At 49.5% G+C, this 24,899-nt stretch overlaps 1 protein-coding gene across 1 annotated transcript in view; it reads left to right on the top strand.

Moving 5' to 3' along the window:
- GTF2IRD1 (GTF2I repeat domain containing 1) overlaps window positions 1–24,899 on the top strand; it is a 45,430-nt gene that overhangs the window by 10,346 nt on the left and 10,185 nt on the right. The window contains exons 5-21 of the mRNA XM_009076067.1: window positions 356–666; window positions 1,097–1,186; window positions 2,103–2,186; window positions 3,584–3,767; window positions 4,996–5,021; window positions 8,090–8,210; window positions 10,655–10,692; window positions 11,278–11,358; window positions 14,015–14,104; window positions 14,662–14,721; window positions 15,163–15,228; window positions 16,314–16,497; window positions 17,635–17,693; window positions 17,874–17,939; window positions 18,759–18,842; window positions 19,590–19,773; window positions 20,535–20,563. Coding sequence (XP_009074315.1) covers window positions 356–666; window positions 1,097–1,186; window positions 2,103–2,186; window positions 3,584–3,767; window positions 4,996–5,021; window positions 8,090–8,210; window positions 10,655–10,692; window positions 11,278–11,358; window positions 14,015–14,104; window positions 14,662–14,721; window positions 15,163–15,228; window positions 16,314–16,497; window positions 17,635–17,693; window positions 17,874–17,939; window positions 18,759–18,842; window positions 19,590–19,773; window positions 20,535–20,563 — 1,757 coding nt within the window. The remainder of the gene's footprint in view (window positions 1–355; window positions 667–1,096; window positions 1,187–2,102; window positions 2,187–3,583; window positions 3,768–4,995; window positions 5,022–8,089; window positions 8,211–10,654; window positions 10,693–11,277; window positions 11,359–14,014; window positions 14,105–14,661; window positions 14,722–15,162; window positions 15,229–16,313; window positions 16,498–17,634; window positions 17,694–17,873; window positions 17,940–18,758; window positions 18,843–19,589; window positions 19,774–20,534; window positions 20,564–24,899) is intronic.

Genomic DNA, 24,899 nt, shown 5'->3' on the forward strand with positions numbered 1-24,899 from the left:
ATCTAATCTAACCCTATTCTCTTTCAGTTTGAAGCCATTCCTCCTTGTCCTGTCACTCCATCCCTTGTCAAAAGTCTCTCTCCAGCTCTCCACAAAAAGTTCTCCCCAGAGCCTTCTCTTCTCCAGGCTGAACAATCTCAGCTCTCTCAGCCTCTCCTCATAGCAGAGGTGCTCCAGCCCTCTAATTGTCATGGTCCTCCTCAGCAAGGAATCCAGCAGCCAGCAGTGCAACCCATCCCACCCTCCCAATCACAGCTCTCCTTCTCCCTCCACATCATTGTTTGTTGCGGCTTAGAAGTGCCACGGGCCCAAAGGAACCTGTTGTTCCCTCCTGTTCTCCCTTCCTTTCCCTCAGGCCAGCAGATGAGCCCAGCCGAGAGCCCAACCCCAGCGTCGAGTTAACTTGTTCCTCCCTCGCCTCCAAGGGCAGCCGAGACTCCAGTGCCAATGGCCCCATGGCCAAACCTGCCAGCCAGGACACCTCCTCTGCCATTGCTGTCACCAACTTCCTCTACGGCGTCGCGTTGCCCGCCCCTGTCGCTGTCGACCTCAAGCAGGAACTGTCCTCGGGGCTGCCTGGGCCAACCATGGTGGGCGAGGCGCTGCTGGCCCGGCCGGCGGGAGAGCTGAAGGTGCCTTCCTCACAGGAGTACAGCGACTGCTGTGGTAATAGCCTGGAGTTTGCTCTCGGACGAGGGCCTGGTGCACAGCCCACCCTTGGTGCTGGCAGGGGACAGGCTGGGTGTTTTGGTGGTCCTCAGATGAAAACTGGTGCAGAGTTTGGCCCTCATGGAGATGAGTGAAGCCCCTGCCGTGCTGCACTGCCCCAGCCCTTCCCTGGGTGCCTGTGAGGTGCTGACTGGGCACACCTCTATTTTTGCCTCTAAATGCTGGGTGCTGCACCACCAGGCTGGAGAGACAGCCGGAGGGGGAGTGGCAGGGATCAGTCTGGTGCTTCACTGGGTGTCACAGGCCGGGGTGCATGGAGGAGAGACAGAAGGTTGGGTCAGTGTTAATGGTGAAGGACAGCAGTTGGGGTCTTGTTGGGGTGCCTGGCTCTCATCAGCCTATTCTCCTTGTCTCCCCTCTTGTCCAGGACAGAAATCATCGGTCTCTGGAGGTCCCCTCATCCAGAATGTGCACTCATCCAAGCGTATCCTCTTCTCCATCGTCCATGACAAGACAGGTCCGTGTCCTGCTCTGTCACCAGAGATGGCCAGCAGCCATCTCTTATGGAATTGTTTCCCCTGTGTCTCTCTGAGGTAGTCTCCCAGCCCTCTCCATTCTCTGCAGGGAGCCAGCAGTGCTGGAGATGATGCAGCAGGGGATTTTTTTTTCCCTTTCCTTGCTGCAACATCTCACATCGCAGCCAAGACCTTCATCTCTTCTGCCCATCCTTACCATCTTCATGAAGCTGCCAGTGGTCCTTGAGCGCTGCTGGCTAGCTGGGAATTCCCATCTCCACTTCCTGCACAGGGAACCCAGGCATGGCTTTGGAAGAGTCTGTTTCTTCAGCTACAAACATCACATACCTCCTGAAAACTTGGTGTTATTTCAAAATAACTGAAACCCACTAATCCCAGTGTGATTCTGCAGCAGTGCCTGGAGGGATCAGTAGTGGGGAGGAGACTGCCATTTCCCCACCTCACCTCACCCCAGGGAAATGCAGCCTGAAAATGCTGATGTGTTTTCATCAAAACCCTTGCCTGCCTGCCGTAAAGAGGAGAAAAAAATAAGGGTGGAAAAGCTGGGAAAGAGGAGGTGATGAAAAAGCTCCACTGTGAAATGGCTGTGCCTTTCAAAGGTTCATTCCAGGTGGAGTTGGCTCTGTCCAGGAGGGTCTTTCATTCTGTGATTGAAAAATTTTAGGGGGTCATTTCTTAGGAAACTGCTTTGCACATGCCAAGGAGGGTGCGTGGGGCTGAGGCTGGGGAAGCCCAGACCTTATCTGCCAGCCTGGCAAAATCTGCTCAGGAAGAGAGAAATCATTTTTAGAGCAGCAAAGTCCTGTTCCTGCTTCCCAGTGCTTTGTGGGAGAAAAGTGCATCTGCTGCATACAAACCATATGGAAGTTCCTTATTTCTTGTATTTTGTTTTGATAGATAAGTGGGACAGTTTTATAAAAGAAACTGAAGATATCAACACCCTTAGGGAGTGCGTGCAAATTCTGTTTAACAGCAGATATGGTGAGTAGGAGTTAATATCCCATTATGCATCTGCAGTGCTTGTGGTTTGCATATCATTATATAGCAATCATTTTTGTTCCCTAACACAGCAGCAGAAGCCATATGCTAGAGCTCCCTGCTCTTCCTAACACATTTAGCTCAGCAGCTCCCAGTCTCTGGGTGTCTGCTGAAGGTTATGTCAATATTTCCATTTGGAGCCCCCTACCAGTATCAAGGAATTTATAACTGGGCTGCAAAACCGCCCTGACTGGGGGTGTGGCACGCCAGGTCAGTGCACCTGGGCACCAGGAGCAGTGGCATGTGGCCCTATTTTTCACATTAACATGGCAGGGGAAAAGAAGGTTGTTGTTATTGCAGCTGCTTTTTTTCCCATCTGCACAGCTTACGGGTGTCATTAGTGCTCCCTTTGCCACGGGAAGTGCTTTTGGGGTAGTTCCTGGGCTTTTGGGCAGGTGGAAGCTTGGGAAGTCGTAGGAATGGGCTGATGGGCTCTTGGCCTGTGCCATCCCCATCAGGCTGTGTAATTCATGAGTTATAGATGGGCTGTAGATGTGTGCTGTGTCACCTGTAATAGGAAGAGCCCTCTAACTTACGAACTCTGTATGTGGACCTGGAGTGTGTCCAAAGGGCAGCAGAGCTGGGGAAGGGTTTGGAGCACAAGTCTGATGAGGAGTGGCTGAGGGAGCTCAGCCTGGAGAACAGGAGGCTCGGGGGACCTTCTCACTCTCTACAGCTACCTGAAAGGAGGTTGTAGCCGGGTGGGAGTCAGGCTCTGCTCCCAGGTAGCAAGCAATAGAACAAGAGGAAATGGCTTAAAGTTGCTCCAGGGAAGGTTTAGATTGGATACTGGGGAAAATTTCTTCATTGAAAGGGTGGTCAGGTACTGGAACAGGTTGCCCAGGGGAGTGGTGGAGTCACAATCCCTTGAAATGTTCAAAAAAGGCGTGGATGTGGCACCTGGGGACATGGTTTGGTTGTGAACATGGCAGTGCTGGGTTAACGGTCGGACTTGATCTTAGGGGTTTTTTCTAACTTCTGTGGTTCTGTGATTCTGTGGTTCCATGTGCAATGTAACTTGTGAGTTCTAGAGCTTACAAGCCTGTTGTGGTGGATCAAAGGGAGTTTGGGGGTGGCACTTGGGCCAGCTCCCCCCTGGTTTGAGTATCACTGTGTTAGGGAATTTGGGGTGACACCGTTAGCTGTGTTTATGCTGTGTTCTCTCCATTGTCCCATCTCCTACGGGAGAGCTACTCCCAGGGCTCACCTTCTAGGTGAGCAGAGAAGCAAAGAGCCACAAGGCACTTGATCTGCTTGAGTTCAGGCCTTTACACCTTTGTTTTAGCATCTGTAAAAGGAAAAGCACTTGGGTAAATGAAAACTATGTGTTCAACTTTCAGCCGAAGCCTTGGGTTTAGATCACATGGTCCCTGTCCCGTACCGGAAGATTGCCTGTGACCCTGAGGCAGTGGAGATCATTGGCATCCCGGACAAAATACCCTTCAAAAGACCTTGTACCTATGGCGTCCCCAAACTCAAGCGGATACTGGAGGAGAGGCACAACATCCATTTTGTCATCAAGAGGTGGGTCACGAGGAAGGCGAAGGGGAGTGCATGGTTCAAGGGGCTCAGGGGTTTGAGCTGTGTTCCCTCGACGCTCCCATGGTTTGTTTTAACACCCAAAATGCATTTTACCCTTTTTCACGATAAAGAGCTAAAAGTTTGTCCACCCCCTCCCCCTGCCCCCAACCTCTGTTTTCCATATCTCTCTCTTTTTGCAAGGATGTGGCAGGGCTGGCTGCACCATGGTGACCCCCAAGTCCTGGCACCCTGTTTTAAGTGACAATGGCACCAGACATTGCTGGTGCCACCCCAAGCTTTTTGGGTGGTGACAGGCCCCTGTGATCACAGCACAGCTCTCGAACGGCATTTGGTGAACGAGAGCAGTGCCTCTGAGTGGGGGGGGAACATCCATATGCACAGGAATTGCCCTCCACCTTGTTTTTCATTGACCACTTATGCACATCCTCTATATCTGGTGGTGTGGATGCATCACTTACAGACCACACCTTGTGTCATGGTGTCTGTGTTTGCACTGGAGTAGAAGGAGTGGGTGCATTCCCAGTTATCTCCGTGACATGCAATACCTCTTTGCTCCTCTGTAAGGAAAATCTGCTTTATAGTATATTTATTTATTCAGTCCCTGCCTCTGCAGCACTAGTGTTGTTCTCCTACTAGAGGTGTGAAACTACAGCACAGAAAAATCCCGGCTAAGGCTCCCAGGGGGACTAAATTCACTGACATCAATGGAACTCAGGCATCGTAAAAGGAATTAGCTTTCCAGATGTCAGCCAGTGGAGGAGCCACTTTGTCACATCCTGCTCAGGCTGCACTGGCCTGGATCAGGCCCTAGGACACGGCCCTGGACACACTTTGTTCCCATGAGTGAAGCTGTGGTTAGGACATGTGACATCTGATCAATGGTCTGTGTTGGGAAGTGAAGGTCCAGCAACAGCTACTTTGGTCCCACTGTCTTTTGGTAAAGCCAGCCTATAGCAGACTCCTTTAATAAGTTAATTAACTTAAGAGAATGGCTTCTAAGCAGATTTAGAGGTGCTTTAGTTTAAATGCATATGCTCTAAGGTTGCTTTATAGCACAATGGGCTAAAAGGCATTTTTTAGCTGAAAAAATCATTCCTTTTTGAAGAGAATGAATAAAATTATTTTGACTTGGTTTAATGCTGTTCCTTCATAAAAACTTCAGTCATAAGCAGCATCTATTTCTAATCTCCCTTTTTTCCTTTCCTCCTAGGATGTTTGATGAGAGAATTTTTACAGGTACGTTCTCCATGTCCTTTGATTTATTGCCAAAAAAACTGAAAGATTACCCAAAGAAGCAGAGTTGAAATAATGTCACCTGTAAGCATTTGAAGTGCAGGACACATGCAGTATGCTCAGTGAGGAGAAGCCTTGTCTGTACCTTACACTGGGACACACTGAGATTGCCTTTGCCTGGGATTGGTGGAAACTCTGTGCTCTCCTTAAAAATTTAGTTTTAAAGGTTTAAGTAAGAATTCCTGGTGTGTGAGGCTGGACCGGCTCCCTGCACTGGGCTGAGCCATGGTACAGGCAGCACACAGCATGTTTCTGTGCTTTCAAGAGGAAGAAAAATTGCTGCTGGGTTTGTACTGGTAAAATGATTCTTGTTTTTTTGGCTTGGAAGTGCTGGCATCATCTGGCTACTTACTGTTTTAAATAGGAAAACAACAAAAGTCCATTTTTTTCAGTGACAAAACCCTGGGGAGGGAGTTCTTTGACTTTCTTTGCCCTTTTTTTTTGATCTTTTTTTTCTCTGAGCTGGAGAAGACAAAGTCTTCCCTGTGAGGATGCTGAGGCACTGGCATAGGGTGCCCAGAGAAGCTGTGGCTGCCCCATCCCTAGAAGTGTTCCAGGCCAGGTTGGACAGAGCTCAGAGCAACCTGGTCTAGTGTCCATGGCAGCAGGTGGAACAAGATGAGCTTTAAGGTCCAGTCCAACCCAAACCATTCTGTGATTCTCTAAGTGCTTCTTGGCACATACAAGGAGACAGGTACCTGTGCTGTCCTACTCAACCTGCACTCCAGCAGTCACCCATCCCACCACCCCCATACATGCCTGGAATATGGCACTGCATCTAAATTTATCACACCCAGCCCTGCTCCTGGATCACCTGGGCTTGGCTCACAAGAAAAGACATGTTTATGGGGGTGGTGGTGGATTTTTTTTTTACCCAAGCTGCTAACCTCACAGGCTGGCAACTCTCCAGACACGTCCGTCTCAGGTATCTCTGCCAGCCAAATTATCACTATAGCCCCACAACAGTCCCGGCCCCAAGGGTGCTCCCTGGGCATGACGATGCTGGAGCCACCCAAAGTGGACCTTCCGGCTGAGCCTGGAGGAGGTCCCACCCTCATGTGGGGGTTTCTTTGTCTACAGCCCGATTAATGGCTTTTTTTTTCTCAAGAAAATGATTCATTTAAGATCTAAACCATCCCCAAGGGTTGGAGCACTGAACTGTGTCTTGGGATGCTTGGGTTTTCCTTGCATAACAGCTGCAAGGTATCTGAGAGAGGCATCACATACATCCATACATCAGTTCAGGAGCTGCTGATGGAGATCACTGTGCTATGAGCTTGGGGGTTATATGTCAGGGAGGTGCATATAGAAATTAGAGGATGAGGAAGCAAACCAAACAGGGCTGGGGTGGGTCCCCCTCCCCTAACTGGTCCCTGCAGGGCTACCAGAAGCAAAACCCATTAAGCCTGGCTTTTTGTGATTTGTGTCAGCACATTGGCCTGTGCAAAAAAAAAAAAAAAGCATCTGCTGAGTCAAGAGGTGCCATTTCTGCAAATACACTATTTTCTGAGTGATGCTGTATTTTAAGTTGCCAACTGCAAAGTATCCCAAAGCTTCCCCCTACAGTTTTGCTCACCCTTTAATTAAAATACCCACCACTGCTCGGAAACCTATTTTTGCTGCTCCCCTGGGTAGCAGCTTCAGGCAGGCTCCACTGCTGCACGAACCAGATTTGGTCTGTAGAAAGCACAAATTAAAAGGAGCCTTTTGGACTGTTGGTAGATAAACAGTGCCTTTAAGGCTCTATATTGCTGCTGGTCCCTTTGCCAGAGCCCTGCCCTGCCTTGCAGGCTGGAACCAAAAGGAAAGAGACTTCATGTTCCCATGGATGGGATGTGTTTTAGAACAGTGGATATATCATGATGGTGCCTTGAGACCGGCAAAGGGCCTTTGGCAGCAGCTGTTTAACAAGACTTCTCTTTGGTTTCATAGAATCATAGAATTTAAAGATTGGAATGGACCTTCAAGATCATCCAGTGCCAGCCCTCCCTGCCATGGGCAGGGACACCTCCTTACTAAATCAGGTTGTGCAAGGCTTCATTCAGCCTGGTCTCGAACACTGCCAGGGTCAAGGCAGCTACCATGTCCCTGGGCAACCTGTTCCAATGTCTCACCACCCTTATAGTAAAGAATTCTAATATCTAACCTAAACTTCCCCTCCTTCGGTTTGAATCCATTACCCCTTGTTCTATCATTGCAGTTGCTAACAAGTCCCTCTCTGGCTCCATTGTAGGCCCTTCCAGATATTGAAAAGTTGCTATGAGGTCTCCACGCAGCCTCATGGTATAATCTCATTCCCTCCTTACCCCAGTCCTCATCCTTCAGCTCTTCACTCACCCTCCCTGCCTGATTTTATTTCCTACCCAGTTTTCAGATTAGTCTTTTCATCTCCAAGGTCATTGCTGAGGCTTCATTTCAGCTCCTTTCAGGCTGCTTAGGAAGAGGGAAGAGAGAGAGGAGGTTTTTCATGACACGGTGGTTTTGTCCCTCTCTGTGTCACTGTGGGAGAGATTTCTTCCACTGCCTGTGGGGTTTAGAGCTGTGGGACAGGGCTGCCTGTGTCCCCACTGCTCTGGGCTTTGCCAGGCCCCCATCCAGTGCAGCACATCTGCTGCCTTGGGACAGGGCTCTCTGCCCCCAAATCCTTGAGCTTTGGGGCTTGCTCCTACAGCATAGGTCCATGGCCCTGGGTTTTCTGACCCTAGTCCCTACCTCTTGGAACCCTGCCCTGACAGCCAGTCCTTTCCAGAGATGCTCCATCCTGGCAGGGCTTCCCAGCACACAGATAGTTGGCAGAGGTTTAGGCAAATGTCTTGCTATTAATTTGACATGTAAACCCAGTTAAATCTGCATTCTTCTCTTTGCAAGCAGGTGACACTTGAAAACCTGCCGCCCACCCTGACCTCGGTTCTGGGTACTAGGAGGGGAACAAGCTGCATCACTGGCATTTCTGGTTGCTAATTCTGGTTTTCCTTTTCCTCTCAAAATCCACCATGCACACCTGGTACCAGGAAGCAAATTTACCAAAGATCCAACCAAGCTGGAGCCCTCCAGCCCCCCCAGGGAGATCTCCCCCGAGCCGCACCGTGGGGCGGTGCTGGACCTGTTGGGGACCTCTCAGAACAACAGCAGGTAAGTGGGACTTCTGTCCCCATCCCCTGCGAAGTGACATCCCTCGGAGAGTTATTTTGGGGACATTAGTGCATGGCAGGTTGCTGCTGCAGACATCAGCAATGTGCAGTGGGTGTAGGAGGGTGCGATTCAGTAGGCTGCGGCGTCAGGGGGCTGTTGTAAGTCTGTGCTGGGAAGGTGAGTGGCTGGATGAGTGGTGCTTTCCTGCGTCCCTAAAATCCCACAGCCAGCCTGCACAGGAGGAGGCTGAGGAACTCCATCCTTTTGCAAGCCATAAGTTTGGAATCAGTGATTTTGAACAAAACTGATGAAATCAAGGGCCATGGCCAGGCAGGCTGGGATTATCTGCTAGAACCATCTCTGGTGTTAAAGCATGGCCTAAGGATTCCCCTTCAGCCCATACCTTAACAGCATCCCAAAAATGAAGCGGGACTTGTTTATAAAGCTCACAGGGAGACTAATAATGGATTTAATAAAGGTGGGGCTGTAGAGTTCGGCAGAGCAGGAGGCTTTTTGTGAGAGTACCTGTTTCTGTTACAACTGTGCCACAAGCTCAATGGGTCCATAACATGCTGGTAGTGCCTGTGGGGCATATAGCACATATCATATGGCTTTCCAGTCCAGACTGAGAGATCCACAAGGTGTTTTTCTCTGTATAATCCCAGCTTCCTTCATTCTTGCTTCAGCTGAAGCAGCATATTATTTAACCTTTAAAATCACTTTAAAGAAGAGAGGCAAGGCAGTAGTTTATAAAAGTATAAACTGCTGTAAGACAAGTAGCCTTCTCCCATCTCTGCCTCACACAGCTAGCTCAGTCACGGATGCAGTGATAAGTGCTCCTCAGCCTCTCTGGCACGAAGCCTTGCCACCCAGCAGTGACAGCTCCACCAGCTGGGGCTGCAGGCCATGCTATGGGGTTGGTAACTTCTGCAGGTCAGGATGGGGTGATAAGGTAACTTGTCCTTGTGTCCTCCACGGAATCTCTTGGGTTCCACTCCTTTCTTGGCTCTTCATTTACATGATTCTGTGACAGGTTGGAGTCTCCTCTGGTTCTTCTCTGTTTCAGGTTTGTCCCCTTGAATGTGGCTGCCACATACCCCTAAAGCTGTGCATGCCTTGGGCAGGGGAGCCTGCAGCGTTAGGGCAGGCAACCAGTGAGCCCAGAAATGTGCCCAGCACTGAAATCTCGCAGCCTTGGAGGGCGGAGACCTCTTGAGCTGCCCAGTCCATGGGGCTGGATACCAGTCCTCTGGGTACCTTCAGCTTCAAAGGAGGGTTTGCGGGAGGATTTTTCTGCAAATGAGAAACTTCTGTGCCCTGGTAAGAGGAGGAGCATTTCCATAGCAATGGTCCGCTCAGGTCAGAGTCTTGCTCCAGGGGACGGGCAGTGCCCAGTACTCCAGGAGAAGGGCTAGATGCTATGAGGAGTAATGTGCTCCCCGGGGAAACCCTCCTCTCAGATTTCCCTGGTGAAAGGTTGACTTCGACCTGAAGTGGGAGAGTTTAAAACCCTTCTCAAGGCTCCGAGGTAATATATACAGTACTTTCTAGACAGAGATCCTTTTTGCCCACCCACATTTAGGGGGAACATTTCAATAGTACTCCTGTCTTATTCCGTGGTTTGTTCTGCTGGCACTACTGAGTGGATTTAGGTGAGAAGTGCTTTTGAACATCCCTCCTGAGCCAGCAGGGATGTGGTGCTGGCTAAGAACGGTTTTGCTTCCCCCTGAAGGACCAGCATTGTGGAGGAATGTGTTTTCCAGTGTGATTCCTTGGGTCCCTTACTGCCAAAGAACCATGGTTCTTGTTTATGAGAGAGACAGAAAACACACACATTCTGAGAATGCAAAGTAATCTCATTTGGATGCTGAATGCCTTGTGTAAATTCCTGAGCATGTGAAGTTAACTGTAGACAGGAGTTTGGGAATAGTGCCCAGTTTTCAGGGAAGAAAAGCTTTGAGCAGACTAAATATTTGCCAAATCAATTGACTTTTTTCCTTTCTCCCTCTTTGCTTTAGCTCCATGAGTAACCACATTGTAATGATGCTTTATGCACTGCTCCCTGTCGCAAAGGGATGGAGCCAACCAGGTTTCGCGCTTAAAACTTCTCTTGCTTCCAGGAGCTCTCTGCTGCTGTTCCATCCATAAGTGTCTAGAGGCAGGGCTGCCATCAATGGGAGTTCAGGACCAGGGCAGGGTTGGGAGCAGGGCTTGTTTGAAGAGAAACCCTCAGATCATGGCTTTTCTTGCAGCCATGGATGCCATGTCACTGCTTGGACCATGGGTGCAGTGACCCTGGGGACCCCTCCGTAGCCCGTGCAGCCCTCTACAATGCCAGGCAGGGTATCCCCGTCCTGCCAGAATTGGTCCTACACACACCTGGGTTTTAAGCTCTCTCTTTTCTTGCTCCATGACCATCTCTCTTGTCTGCCTTTCCCTTCCAGGTCTGAGAAGTGTAGTGTTTCTGAAAGCTGTGAACCAGGTGAGGAATAATTCGTTTTCTCTTGCAAAAGTGGTATTAGTGGGCACACTAGAGAAAGATGCCTGCAAGGTAACTTGAATGTGTGACACCAGTTACCTGATTGCCCCATGGTGCAATTCTCTAAGGACTTTATCCCCATTCAATAGATGCAGAGAGGAAGGCTCTTACCCTGTGACCCTCCAACTAGGGCCCAAAAGTGTGTAAATTGAAATAACGAGACTGTGCTTAAACGCAAAGCAAAGGAAAATCTTCAGTCTCTGAGTTCCTTTGAAAGCCACCACGGAGAAGTTGACAGTGCCAGTTTTCTGAGCACTGTGAATGAGAAATAAGTGCTTTTCCCCAGGTTTAGGGGCTTGGACCCATTGAAACACTATACTGAGCCTCACTGTCCTGTCTGTCCAAGCTGCAAGCTGAGACTCAGCCCCTTGCAGTGGATCCATTCCATCCTAAGTGAGGAAGTTTATCTGATGTGGGATGCTCAGCTGGCACTGAAGTCTCAGCTGGCCACACTTTCCCTGCGTTGGTGGGCAGACATGTCATTGCTGGATCCTGTTGGCAAATTCCTTCCATTGCCTTTCCCCATAGGTACCTCAGGAGAGCTGGGTGGGATCAGGCAGATCAAAATTGAACCAGACGAGCTGGACATCATCCAGATCACCGTACCAGGTAGCCTCTGGGGTACCACCTGCATGCAGTAGCCACTGCACAGGCAGGGCTGCCATGTCATGTCTCAGCATTTTGCTTTGAGAACAGGCATTTGCAGGGAATCTCCTAGCGTGGAAGGCTCCCCCATGCATGTGAAATGGTCATTCTTCACTGAAAGTCATCTTAAGGGGGCTATTGAGATTTCCCAGGAGCACTGCAGGGTGTTTTAGGGCTCTTTGTTGTTTTTCTCTCTTCTTCATTGCTTTCTTATCTTGCCTTTACCCTGGAGAAAAGTGAGCCTGGTTTGCTCCTTTCCTTCGTTGAAGGATCCCAGGTATTGATTTCAGGATGCTGTTGTTGAGGTCCTTCATTTAGAAAACCAGCCTGGTTATGAAGAGTTCATAAGAAGAATCATAGAATTTTAGGGGTTGGAATGGACCTTTGAGACCATCTAGTCCCAGTCCTCTTGCCATGGGCAGGGACACCTCCCCACTACACCAGGATGCTCAAGGCCTCATCCAGCCTGGCTTTGAACACTGCCAGGGTTGGGGCAGCCACAGCCTCCCTGGGCAACCTGTGCCAGTGTCTCACCAAAGACAAAGGAGTCTAATATTAAGCAGGTTTAATATTAAGCACGTGCTGAAAATCTGTTGGAATCACTGAGACTGATGGGTGAAATTTCCCATGACTCTGCCTGGAGAGGTCAGTGGTGATAGGTGGTGATGGAGATGATGGTGCAAGGTTCCGTACCTGGGTCAGGGCAATCTCAGCCACACCTATAGGCTGGCAGAGAAGTGACTGGAAGCAGCCCTGCACAGAAGGACTTGGGGATGATAGTTGATGAAAAACTCACCATGAGCTGCAGTGTGTGCTCATGGCTCAGAAGGCCAACCAAATCCTGGGCTGCATACAAAGGCAGCAGGTGAGGGAGGTGATTCTCCCCCTCCTCTGCTCTCATGAAACTCACCTGAAGTACTGGGTACAGTTCTGGTGTCCCCAGCATCAGAAGGACATGGAATTGTTGGAGCAAGGCCAGATGAGGCCACGAAGCTGATTAGAGGACTGGACCAGCTTTCCTACAAAGACAGGCTGAGAGAGTTAGAGTTGTTCAGCCTGGATAAGAGAAGGTTGTGTGAAGAGCTTATAGCAACCTTCCAGGTTCTGAAGAGGCCTACAGGGAAGCTGCAGAGGGACTCTTGGTTAGGAACTGTAGTGACAGGACAAGGAGTAATCGGTATAAATCGAAAGAGGGAGAATTTAGATTGGATATCAGGAAAAAGATTTTAGTGTGAGGGTAGTAAGACACTGTCCCAGGTTGCCCAGGGAGGTTGTGGCTGCCCCAACCCTGGCAGTAGTCAAAGCCAGGTTGTATAAAGCCTTGAGCAACCTGGCCTGGTAGGAGGTGTCCTTGCCCAGGGCAGGGTGAGGAGGGACTAGATGATCTCTAAGATTTATTCCAACCCCTTAACATACTATGATACTATGAGATGCTTAAGGGGCAGCTTGGAGAGTCATTTTCCACTTACCTGACCTGGACAGTGCAGCAAATGGTAGGATGATCCTCCAGGTTTACTGAATGGATAGTTAGAAGTTTGCGTTTTCAGTGTGCCTTACAACCATTAATTAATAATCTCACCAGAACGAGGGCAGCAACAAGACTCCAATATGTCCAAGGGCGAATGATGCTGGGGACAGCAGTGACACCTGGCCCCACCTCACCAGTGCAATCTCTGTTGCACCTAAATTGTAGCAGTCCCCTTAGTAAGGTGATAGTAGGAGAGTCACTCCAGGATTGGTGTAGAATGGTTTTATCTATGGTTAATATAGGGGGAGAAGAAGGAACAAGGTATAGTGGTAGATCAAACATTTTAATTCCAACTTGGCAGCTAATGGAAGAGAAGAAATATAATATGTGGTGAGCTGGCAGTGCATGAGAGGAGGATAAGGAGGGGGAGGAATTACCACTTCTCTAGTGCCAGAGAGATCATACTTCAAGTCCAGAGTCCACCTTTTCTTACCTTATTTGAAGATTGAGTTCCATCAGAGGGAATACAGCTGAGGGCAGGGAGGAGGATTAATAGAAAAGAAGCACTCACCTACAGGGAGAAATTGATGAAATTTGGATTATTTATCCTCTGAGGTCAGAAGTGACCTGATTGAAGTATTTGAACTAGCTGAAACTTTATTTAAAGCTGAACTTGGATGGCTCTTTGAGGGCATTGGAGAGCCCAGCATTTAGAGAGATGGGTTTAGTGTAAGAGGGCAGACAGATTGCATGAGGGAAACCCAAGGAGGGGTGATTTTGTGGACGAAGGGAGCATTAGTGGAATGGTTTTCCTCCTGTGTAGCAGCTAAGTCGAGCAGCATTAACTTTGTAAGCCAAAATTGAGTGTCTAGATGGAATTAAGCCAAGTAAATAGTTTTGAACTATTTTTGTTCTTCACCTTCTGTGAGGTTAGGAAGAGACTTGCTTCTTTCCCTCAGGCCAAGAGGTCAGATATGTTTGAGGGATGAGCTCTGGGTGGTTCTGGGAGGAAGAAGGCAGATGCTTCCCTAGAGCAGCTTCTGGTGATGTGGGGAGTCCTTCACTCAGTCCTTGCTGTTGGGCCAGGACCCTCTGAACCTTGCCTTGGGAACAGTGTCCCCCTGGCATCAAAACATGGGGTTTTGTCTGCAGACCGATCACCTGGTTCAGATGAGATGCACGACCCAGTGCCCACACATATGGCCTCAGAAGAGTCAAGCTACATCCTGGAAACAGTAGCAGGTACCAGACATGAAGCATCTGGGAGACTGTGCGGCAGCACTGGCATTCATGCATGTCAGAAATGAGTAAATACTATTTATGAACCAAGGTGCTGGAGTCAGGACCCAGTTCCAGAGTCTTGGTCTCAATCAGGCTAGCTGGGAGCTCTGATAGACTAACTGGTGGCTTTTCTGGCACTGCTGCTCCTTCCCAGTCCTTCTCCAGTCCCAGTGTGCTGCAAACCCCAGCCCCTCTGCCCAGCTTTTGTCTGGGATTTACCTGGGGAATGTGTGCTGGCCCAGTGGCTGCCCTTGCTCCTGCTGGGCACTGGGTCCCTCCTCTCCCAGGGAACCCATGCCAAAAGGCAGGCAGACCTCTTGTATGTAGGCACTGGGTTTATTCTGCTGATGCAGCTCCTGGCATGCTGGTGCCAGCCCAGGCTGTTCTGGGATGTGTGCTCAGAGCTTAGTGAGGGGAGGGAGCAGATGGGTGGCTTCAGGGCACCTGGAGAACTCCTGCTTATGACTGGTCTGTTTTTGCTGGTGCCTGCTCCTGCTAACCCTCGTCTTCCTTGACAGGGACAGACAAGGGGCCCAGTGAGGAGTCTCGACATGAAGAAAAGCAGATGGAGGGGTCAGGTGAGTATGCAGTGAGCTCAGGTTTTTGGAAGGATGGATGAACACAGATATATTTTATGCTGGGTTTCCTGGGCTTCCTACGTTATCAGCAAAGCCTTCAGCCTCCAAAACCTCAGCACAGAAGGGCATCGCTGTGTTCCTGGGCTCTGTCCTCCCCTCTCTTGTCCAGATGTACTTTTCCCCCTATTTTTTTTCTCTCCTGGCTGCTAGCACAATTCTGTGCTAGCAGGTGCATCCCTGCAGGCAGGTGCATCCCTGCCCTTCCTCACTAGGGGATGAGCTTGGAGGCAGCTGCTGGAGAACTGGCACTGATGTGGGAGGCGTGGAGAGTGTGCAGCCAGCTCTGCCAGAGATCGGGGCCTTCTCACCTGCACTCTGCATTTCTTGCCCCAGAGGCAACTGGCTGCTCAGAGCATTTCTCTCTATTGGTTTCTTTTGCAGATGGTATAGGGGACGTTTTAAGTCATTTGAGGAAACAAGTTGAAATTTTGTTCAACTCGCGATATGGTAAGATGACCATTAACACAAGTTCATCATGCCAAGTGCTGGCCTCTGCCATGGGGAACTTCTAATTGCTCAGAATTGTTGCCTACCATTTCCAAACCAGCAGCTTAGTGAAGGCACAACCTAATTTGTTCATTTGCTGTCTGCTGGGCTTACAAATGCATTTGTAGCCTCCTTGGGCCTTGTCGAAGCTATTCCCTTTGGTTTCCTTGATAATGTTTCGCTGCAGCCTGGAATTGCTGCTGTGACCTTCATTCTTCCTCCTGCAGAGGGAAGGTCCCAAGTCGTTCCCCCATCACTTCTTTCCCAGTGGTGGAGATTGGCACTCAGCGTGCTCTGCTCACCTCTTTGTAGAGAGGTTATTTAACCCATAAAAAATTCAAGTGAGGTTACACATGCATTTTGAGAGCTGACAGAAAGCTTTTGCCACTGGTAGGACTGGGAGATGTGGCTCTGCCTAGCAGTCCTCAAAACCTGGGGATGGAGCTGAGCTGCATCCCAGGACTGGGAAAGAAGGGCCAAGATGCTCTCAGGCTGGGCTGGGCACTGGGAATGCAGCTGGAATGGCAGTCAGAGCAATGGCCTTCACTGCACCCCACGCTTTAGTAATAAACTGGATGGGATTGTGTCCTGGCTTTTCATCTCTGCCCAAACAGCAGTGCTTGGCACTGGTCGTTCTGTAGCTTTTGGCAATATTTAACAGAGCAAGGGGAACCCTTACCATGCTAGGCTGCACAGACTGACAGGACACCCCCAGGCACATTCCCTGTCCCCTCACCTAGCAGAGGGACATCTATGGGGCCTGGATGTGGGGTCCCAGGTGTGGGGTCCCATTGTCTTGTGAGGAGATGCTTACAGTCTTTATGAGAAGGCAGACTGTGATAATGTAGCAAATGCAAAAGCCAGCTCCAGGTGGCTGCCTGGCTCTGTCCCTCAGCTCATGTCTGCTAGTGTTGGGGACATCCCTACCAGCAGTGATGACAAACTCCCCAAAAAATCTTTTTAGCCCCCCATCAACATATCATGTTTATGATGCTTTTACCTGACATGGAAGTCCAGCAAACTAATAAGATTGGGTCCCCATGCAGCGAAAGCCATAGGAATATCAGAGCCGGTCAAAGTCCCCTACTCCAAGTTCCTGATGTACCCTGAGGACCTGTTTGTTGTGGGCTTACCAGAAGGCATCCTGCTGCGTCGCCCTAACTGCTTTGGGATTGCAAAGCTGAAGAAGATCCTACAAGCAAGCAACAACATCCAGTTTATCATTAAAAGGTAAGCAAGGTGGGGTGGCTGTCCCTTGGGAAGCATGTTCCTGCTTGGAGCTCCTGCTGCTGCGCAGAGTCCTGGGGAACATCCATCACTTAGTCACCTTCAATAAATTTCCTTGATTAGAAGCAGCCAGGGGTTATTGCCTTGTTGGAGCCATCCCTGGAAGGCAGCAGTGGTGTTGTCATCTGCCCCTTGATGTCATTTGAGTCTTTAACCCGCTTTTGCAAAGATTTAGTCACAGCAGCAGGGAGCACCCAAAGGGTGGGTGAAGGAGCCTTTAAACTTCAGGGTGCCCTGGTAAAAGAGGGAAGGAGATGGACTGGGAACCCTGGATGGTTTTCCTATGGAAAGCAGCTCCAGCTGAGGTCCAGATGTGCATGGGGGATGCTGCAGACATCGGGGAAGATGCTGCCCCTGTGCTGGGGAGCAGAGGTGTTGCAGGAATTGGGTGGGACTGTGAGAAGCCACAACCAACATAATGCAACAGCATTGCCCTGAAAGATAAAAGATCCAGCAGAGACGGATTTTAAGATGTCTTTAGATATTCTGGGGAGTTTCTCACCCAAATGCTGACACAACCAACACAGTGGGTGGCTGAAAGAGAGCATAAACAGTGGGATTGTGGAGATTTTGTGGTGTCAGAGCAGCAGCTCCCAGGCCAGCCCAGCCACACTTTGGGGTTCCTCCTGTCACGATCACCCATTTCTTTGTGACACAGCTTCAGCACAGCTTGTAACAAGCCCTGCTATAACCTTTCCATGCAGTTTTAACATTAGGTACCCAAGTGACAATTTTTGGGACAATTGTATGTTGAAAGGAGCCATGCGTGGCTTCTCCAAATCCTGAGAAACGTTCAGGAACATGTCCCCTAAAAGTCTGTAGCTGCTGATTTAAGCTGCTCAGCCATCACCTCCTTAGTCTCATCCCAGGGAGCATCACATCCACCCATTAAAGTGTCTGTTGGCATGAAAATTATGTCCAGAGTTCTCCCACTGCATTGCAGGAGCTTTAAAATGGTGTTAGCCAGACAGGGTGAGTGGCTTGTGGCTGTAGGGGTGATGTACTGGGGATGCTGGAGCAGCAGGATGTCACTGACCGCGGAGGTCACTCACGTGCCCTTTGCTTCTCCCTGTTTTCCAGACCAGAGCTGCTGGCAGAGGGTGTGAAGGACCCGGCACTGGACAGCCCGGCAGCCAAAGGTAGGCTGTGGGACCCCGGGCAGACAGGCCATTAAGGGCTAGGCAGGAGAGAAGTGAGAACGGTTTCCTACAGCGTCTCTTGTGTTCCTTTCCCACCTCGTTTTCTGTCTGGAAACCCCTCCTGCACATCCCCCTTGGCGGCCCTTCGAATCCTAATTCCTCTTATGTCCCCTGTCTCAGCTGCCAGCGAGAGGGACTCGAGCGAGGTGCTGCTGGAGGACGCTGTGAAGAGACAGGGCTTTCAAGGTGGGGGGGCTGGAGGCATCTGCAGGGTCTGAGGCAGAGCCCCTGGCCCACTGCAGAGCCTGCACAGGGCAAACACACGGGAAGGGTGTGCCGCGGGCGTTGGGGCTTGGGGGGTGGCAAGGAGCAAGGCAAGGCTGGGGAGGAGAGAAGGAGGTGGGACGAGAGGATGCGAAGCACGGGCAGCCAGAACACACGATGCACGGCTGGGATGGGCAGTCCCACAGGTCCAAGGAAGAGGCTCGAAGTGATCTGCATGGTGTCCTAATTAACCAGCTTTGCTTATCTCCCTGTCTGACCTTGTGAGATGCATAATTAAGTTTCCAAGCCTCAGGGTTTGCCTTTTCTGGGACTTTTTCCACCTTGGTGATGTTTGAATAAATGCCACTGGAGTTCAGCTTGTGCTGGCAGCAGCATGGTAGCTTCCTTGAAGAAAGGAGCCTGTGGGCTGGGGAGGCAAGTGCTGCCCTGCTTGAGCATCTGTTCTTGGGCCATGGGGGCCTGTGAGGGTTTGCAGAGGGACAGAGGCTTTTCAAAGGATTTGGCTTTTCTCAGAGGCTTTGGAGTATGTTTTATTTTAAAGCTGGTAATTATTGCAACTGAATCTTTGATTTCACGTGGCTTTTATTCTTAGCAAACAGGCGGGGGAGAAAAACATATTTCTGTTTAGATTATTTTTAAGGACTTTGAGTGGCCCACTCCAGAGATTAGCTAATTGCAAGATAAGGACTTTCCTATAATTAGAAAATGGCATTACTTAAAAGTCACAGAGTGCCTTTTAATTTACCAGCAGAAGTCCATAATTGTTTCTTTATTTTACAGAAAATTATGATGCCAGGCTTTCCAGAATAGACATCGCTAACACACTACGGGAACAAGTCCAGGACCTGTTCAATAAGAAATACGGTGAGAAACCAGGCAGGGAGTTGGTTTTATTCCCCCATATCCTCTTCTAATTTTTTACTCTCTTCACAATTCCTCCTTGCCAGATATTTTCTCATGCCTCCTTCTTGAGTTGCTGGCACCTTGGTGGGCCAGGAGAGAATGGCTGATCTGGGAATTGGTGCTCTTTGCTGCAGGAACCGTGGGAGCACGAGGAGTGGTGGGAGATTGAGAAGGGGCTAAGAATGGACCATAGCAAGCACCTGCAGGAGTGCTGGGGGACAAGTAGATGCTGCCCATGCTGTCCCCAGGGCAGGGAAATGCTGTTATCCCCATGTTCTAGGCAGTGCTAAAACCTGTGCAGGTTTTCAGGTACTTGCAAAGAAACGTGTAGCCTTGGTCCTGCAGTCAGACATTGGAGAGGGAACGTGACTATGGAGTTATCTCCAAATAATGTCCCAAAGCAAAGAGCAGCAGCTTTCCATCCCTCTCACTGCAGTGCATGGGCATCATTGTGCAGGACAGTGTCTCTCCTCAGCCACCCCAGCTCTACTGCATGCACATGCCTGTCCTGGAACCCCTCCACTGCCATTGTGGAGGAAGATTGAAAATGCTGGTCCTTGATCTGATGCGCTGACCTGGTAGCTTAAGCAGCCTGCCCACGCTGTGCTGTGTCTTGTTGAGGCTGGGGATGGAGCAGAGCCATGGCAGAAATGGCATTCCTAGCATCCCGTGCACTCACTGCTTATTTACGACTCACTTCTCTCCCAGGTGAGGCCTTGGGGATTAAGTACCCTGTGCAAGTGCCATACAAGCGGATCAAGAGCAATCCAGGGTCGGTGATTATAGAGGGGCTGCCCCCTGGGATCCCCTTCAGGAAGCCCTGCACCTTTGGCTCACAGAACCTGGAGAGGATACTAGCCGTCGCTGATAAAATCAAGTTCACTGTGACAAGGTATGTGGCACAAGGTGTCAGCCATCCGACAGCCTGGGAGGAGGAGAGGAGGGATCCCACCTAAACACACCCCCTGCTCTGCACCCCCACTCTGGGGCAGGGATGTAAGTGTTGTGAATGCCTCCACCCCCCCAAGACAGCAATTAAGCTGGCGGCTAATAGTTCAACAGGAAGGAGTGGACCATAAAATAGACACTCCTGCTCTTTCCTCCCATCTGCTACATGGGAAGATGGCAGGGAAGGCACTGGCAGAAGAAAAAAGTGCTTGGTGCAATGGATGTGCAGGCAGACCAATCCCAGCCCCTATTTTAGGAGGCTTGAGACAGGAGAAATGCTGCTGGGATTATTGCTGGTGCAGGGCAGTGCTCGGAGCCCTGCAGCACTTGGCCACTGCCTGTTCATCGTCCTCTGGCTTTCTCAGCAAAAGGGGATGGACACAAGTGGGAGGGGGAAAGCACTTTATCAAGTGTATCACACTAAGGTGTGACAGGGATAAAAATGGGTTTAAGAGTGGTTCCATCACCCTCTCACCGGACCATGCTGCCTGTCTTCTTACCAACAGAGCATGGGGTACTTGCTGCCCCGAGCTGGGGCCCTATCCCCACAGAGCTCCTGCTGGTCCTACATGAGCCACGGCACAGCATGCAAAGGACATGCTGATCCCCAGCCCTCCCTGGACCATGGGAGGGTGTTTGGTCTAGGTGTGCTGACTTCCCAGTGGTGCTTCAATTTAAATCTCCTTTTTCCCTTATTTTTCACAGGCCTTTTCAAGGACTCATCCCCAAACCTGGTAAGACATGATGCCTTTTTGCCTAAGCAATGCATTGGTCACATGTTTAGTGGTGATCAGGAAGTTGCGAACTGTGGATGGCAAGCAATAATTTGATCAGCTGCAGGATGGTTGCCCCTGACTTCACTTTCCTGGGCTTTATTGTTGTGTGCATTTGCTGGCTGAGGCAGCTGGCCTCAGCATCACCCATGGTACTGCTACTGTTGCCTTGAAATTATGCCATTTTTCAAGAGCTAATCTAGGGCAGAGATCTGTGTTCTGTATTTAAGAAAGCATCTGCTTTCTTAAGTGTTTCCTTAAAATAAATCCGTATTGCAACGATCTGGCAGGTTTAGTGGTGAGGGAGGGTCGTGGGAAGGGGTGATCAACTACAGGGTCCATGCAGCAGCATGGCAGTAAAAGCTCTCTCCAGCTCATGGGCATTCCACATGCAGATACACTGAGGAAGACATGGCAGGTGAGAGGACAGGGTGTCCAGGGTGCACCCCATACCCAGCTGGGCAAATCACCATCCCAGAGCTGTGGCCTTCCCTGCGTATCCCTGCGGTAGCTCTGTCTCTCATTTCTGGGCTACCCAGAAAAGAGAGGTGCCATCAGAAAAATGGGGGATAACCTGTCTCAGTCCTAAATGTCTGTAATTACAACTGTTGGAAGAGCACAGATGGGTGCAAAGAACCTTGTTGTCCTTATTGATAGCTTTCCATTTCCTTGGCCAGCCTTCATGGGGATGGCACAATTTAGGGAAGACAGATATGACAGAGGGAAAAACATGTATGTGCTCCTATTGGGAACAGCAAAAAGGTGTTAGAGCTCTAACAAAAGGTGAGCTGTCAGACAAATTCAGGTATGGTCCATGTGTTGCCCTCTCTCTGCATCCCTGTGTAGGACTCAGCCAAGACAATGGGGAGATCCTCCAAGACCTCTGCAGACCTTGGCCTTGGACCTCTGTCTTTTGGTCCTAAGCAGCAATGTGCTGGCTCACATCAACCCTACCTTCAATGAGCCTCGGTGAAATGCAAATTCTGCAGAACTCTGGTTTTCCATGGAATTACATGGCTATAAGCCACTTCACCAGAGTGAATTGAGGATGTATCTGCTCCTCCAGCCGCATCTTGTCTTCCCATTCCCCTGCCGTAATCGGTATAATTACATTAAGAGACACTGATCTGACACAAATCACACCATTAACAAAGGAGCACATCAGAAGGCAAATACTTCAACCTGCCAGCTGGCTGGAAGACGCAGCCTGATAAATAGAGATGTAGAGGAAATTGGTTTTCTTTTCGATGCACATTTTTTTCCCTCCTTCTCCAGCTTGAACACCCCTGGCACGGGCTGACCCTTCTAGCACAAACTCAAAGACATATTTTATTCTGTGTATTGTGGTACTTGAGTGGGCTCAGCAGGTCTCAGCATCCCTGCCAGGCTCGGTGCTTCAGTCCCTCTCCTCCCACTGAGGTTTTAAATACGAGTAGTCACAGGTGAGGAGTTTTTCTTACTTGACATCTCGATTTGTTACAGACTATTTCCCATATTTGCCAAATCTTCGGAGACAATTTCAGGACCTGTAATTATTTCCTAGTAGTCAGGTTACTACTGGAATGTCTCCTTGAGAAAAGAGCTGTTTGTATTTTGTCCCACGAAAATCCTTATTGGCAGCAATTAACCTCTCTGCTTTTCCACTCTATTACACCAAAGTGGATGGTGGCAACACAGCAGTACAGTCACTGCCTTGCCTTTGATCACTTTTTGTCTGCCTTAACAATGTGAATGATTTCCAACTAGCCATAGATCATTAAAAATTTAAATGTAGGAGTGCTCTTTATACCTGTGAGGCCCTGCCATATAAAATGAAGGGCAGCAGCAGAAATGTGTGCTTAGAATTAAAATAAAATCAATAAAAATCACTTTTATTTCATAGAGGAGGGTTAAAATGAAAGCAGTAGTTACTCCCAAGAAGGATGGCATTGCAGAGGTCTCTAAAAGCTGGAAAGTCCTGGAGGTGACTTTTTAAATGTAAGGGAAGTTGTCACTTTTGTGGATCATTTTGGCTAAAAATTACATGGAAAGGACACATTTTAAGGGGAAAAGGAAATTTAATGTAATTTTTAAAAAAAAAATCACTTTGGACTGATTTTAGTTGCCTTTAGGTTAAATTATGGGGTTTAATTTGCTTTAAAGAAGTAGTGCACCTCCTGCATGGCAAAGAACATTGCCAGTAGCTGCAGGACAGCAGAGCTCGGCCTGCCTACCGCTCTCACCCGGGGACACCCATTTCTGAAGTGTGACAGAAACGGGTAAAAGGATTTCAGTATAATCCGAGTGCTTCACATCCCTTTTTCTCAAGATATTCTGTAGCTGCTCTGTTGAGATGATATCCCCCCACAACAGGAGATGTGGGGCAGAGGGCTGCTGGCACAGCAGCAGCTGCAGGCAGTGTGCCTGCAGGGATGCTCTTTGCAGAAGGAGGTGTGTTTTGGGGCGAATGATGCTGGTTTCTGGATAAACCTTGCGCAGTGCAGGTTTGCAGCCTCCCAACGGAAGGACAATGGGATGCCGAGGCCAATAGTGCCAGCGTTTCAACTGCGTGGCTCCCTGGGGGCATTAACCCAGGAGCACAACCCTCCTGGTATTTCTTTTTCCTTTTGATTTCCTGTGTCTTTTCTCTGCATTGCTGGTCTCTGCTCTGCAAAAAAAGATCTTCAAAACCCCTTTTTGAGAGTGGAATGATCTTTCAGCATTAAACAGGAGTGAGCAAGCGGGGTGAACCTCCAGTACTACAAACACAGCACTTTCTTTTCTTCTTTCCTGAGGCACAGAGATACAACACTGGCTTAATTTGAGCCTTTGAAAAAAAAAATCAAGCATAAGTAATCCAGCACACACACACAAAAATCTTTCTGTATGTTAATTTTTATGTGCTTTGATTGAAAATGTATGCCAGCTCCATCTGTGCTATTCCCCAAGCTCCTACCACCCTGATAGATTATTTCCCATACTCCAATTAATAAAGTAGGGCAGGCAGTGTTCTTTAATTAAAAACCCCACACATACAGGCATACTTTATATATATTATTTTTTTTAAGCACAAGAGCACAATCCTCCTCAAGACTTTGATGAGCTGTGCCTCATGCTAGAAACTCCTAGGAAGAAAAAAAGAAAAGAGGAAAAGTAGTCATGAGGGATAAGCACATCATTGTCCCTCACCAGGTTGCTTTATGAGGTCCATGCCCCTCTCCCTTCACCCTCCAGCTCCATTCAACCCTTGTGGAGCAGCCAGACCCAAGTTAAATTCTTTTTTAGTGTTCAGCTGGTCACTGTTTCTAGTCTGAAGGTTAAAATTCAAGCAGGTAATGTGAATAGCTGTGGAGCTTCAAAGCCTGTTTATAAGCATCTTCATGGTTCCAGTCACTTTTTTCTTCCCCTAATTTTGATCTCCTTTTCCCATTTGCCTCTATATGTGGCATCCTCTTGCTATCAAGAAGGCAGCACCATTGCCCAGCTCATCCCAGCCTTTGTGTTTGCTTTGCTCTTACCTCCCTCCTGCTCCCCACCATCCTCATATCCTGTCCTGTCCTTCAGAGACCCCAACCCTCCATTTCTCAGGGTGCTTATTGCTTGGTGAAACGGGTGCTGCTCCATCCTGCTGTGGTCAGCACTTTGGGATGGGCTTGGTACCTTGCACAGTGGCCTTGAGCCTGGGTGATGCTTCCCATGGTTAAGGCTGAGTGGCACTTGTGGGTTAGCAAGACAAGAAATTTTAATTGTCTTCCTTAACCAGCATGATTTCAGAATGGCACTTCTTCCCCTGGAATGCTGCAAACATCTGTGAGTTGCTGCCAAACAAAGGAAATGCCATGCTGCCCTTCCTAAACCAGTTCCGATCCATATTGGAAAGATGCTGTCGTGTGTTTCTCTTCCTCACTGCCTGCAGTCTGTCTGTGCTCCTGCCTGTGCTCCTGCCTGCCTTCGCCCTTGACAGGAGCCATGCCAGGACCTCTTGGTGTGGTCTCTACCTTGGCTTTACCAGCACCACTGTGACCCATCTGCATCTCCTCCCCTCTGCACAAGCATTGAGTGCGGTGGATGCTGCCCACAGGGTGCCCACACAGGCAGGATGTCAACAGCAATTTGGGGGACCAGGTCACAGACAGCATCACTGATTTTCTCGTGGTGTGGCAGCGAGCAGCAGTGCTGCAGCCACTTACAGCAGGATTTGCCCTCCTGCAGCCCAGGGGTGCAGGGCCTGGCTCAGTGCCCCTGCTTACCAGGGTCTGTAGACAGACCTCAGCCCCTGCAGCTGCCTTGGGCAGTACCCCATGTGTTTCTGTTCCGT

This window comes from Acanthisitta chloris, unplaced genomic scaffold (assembly GCF_000695815.1).
Source record: "Acanthisitta chloris isolate BGI_N310 unplaced genomic scaffold, ASM69581v1 scaffold2776, whole genome shotgun sequence".
NCBI lineage: Eukaryota > Metazoa > Chordata > Aves > Passeriformes > Acanthisittidae > Acanthisitta > Acanthisitta chloris.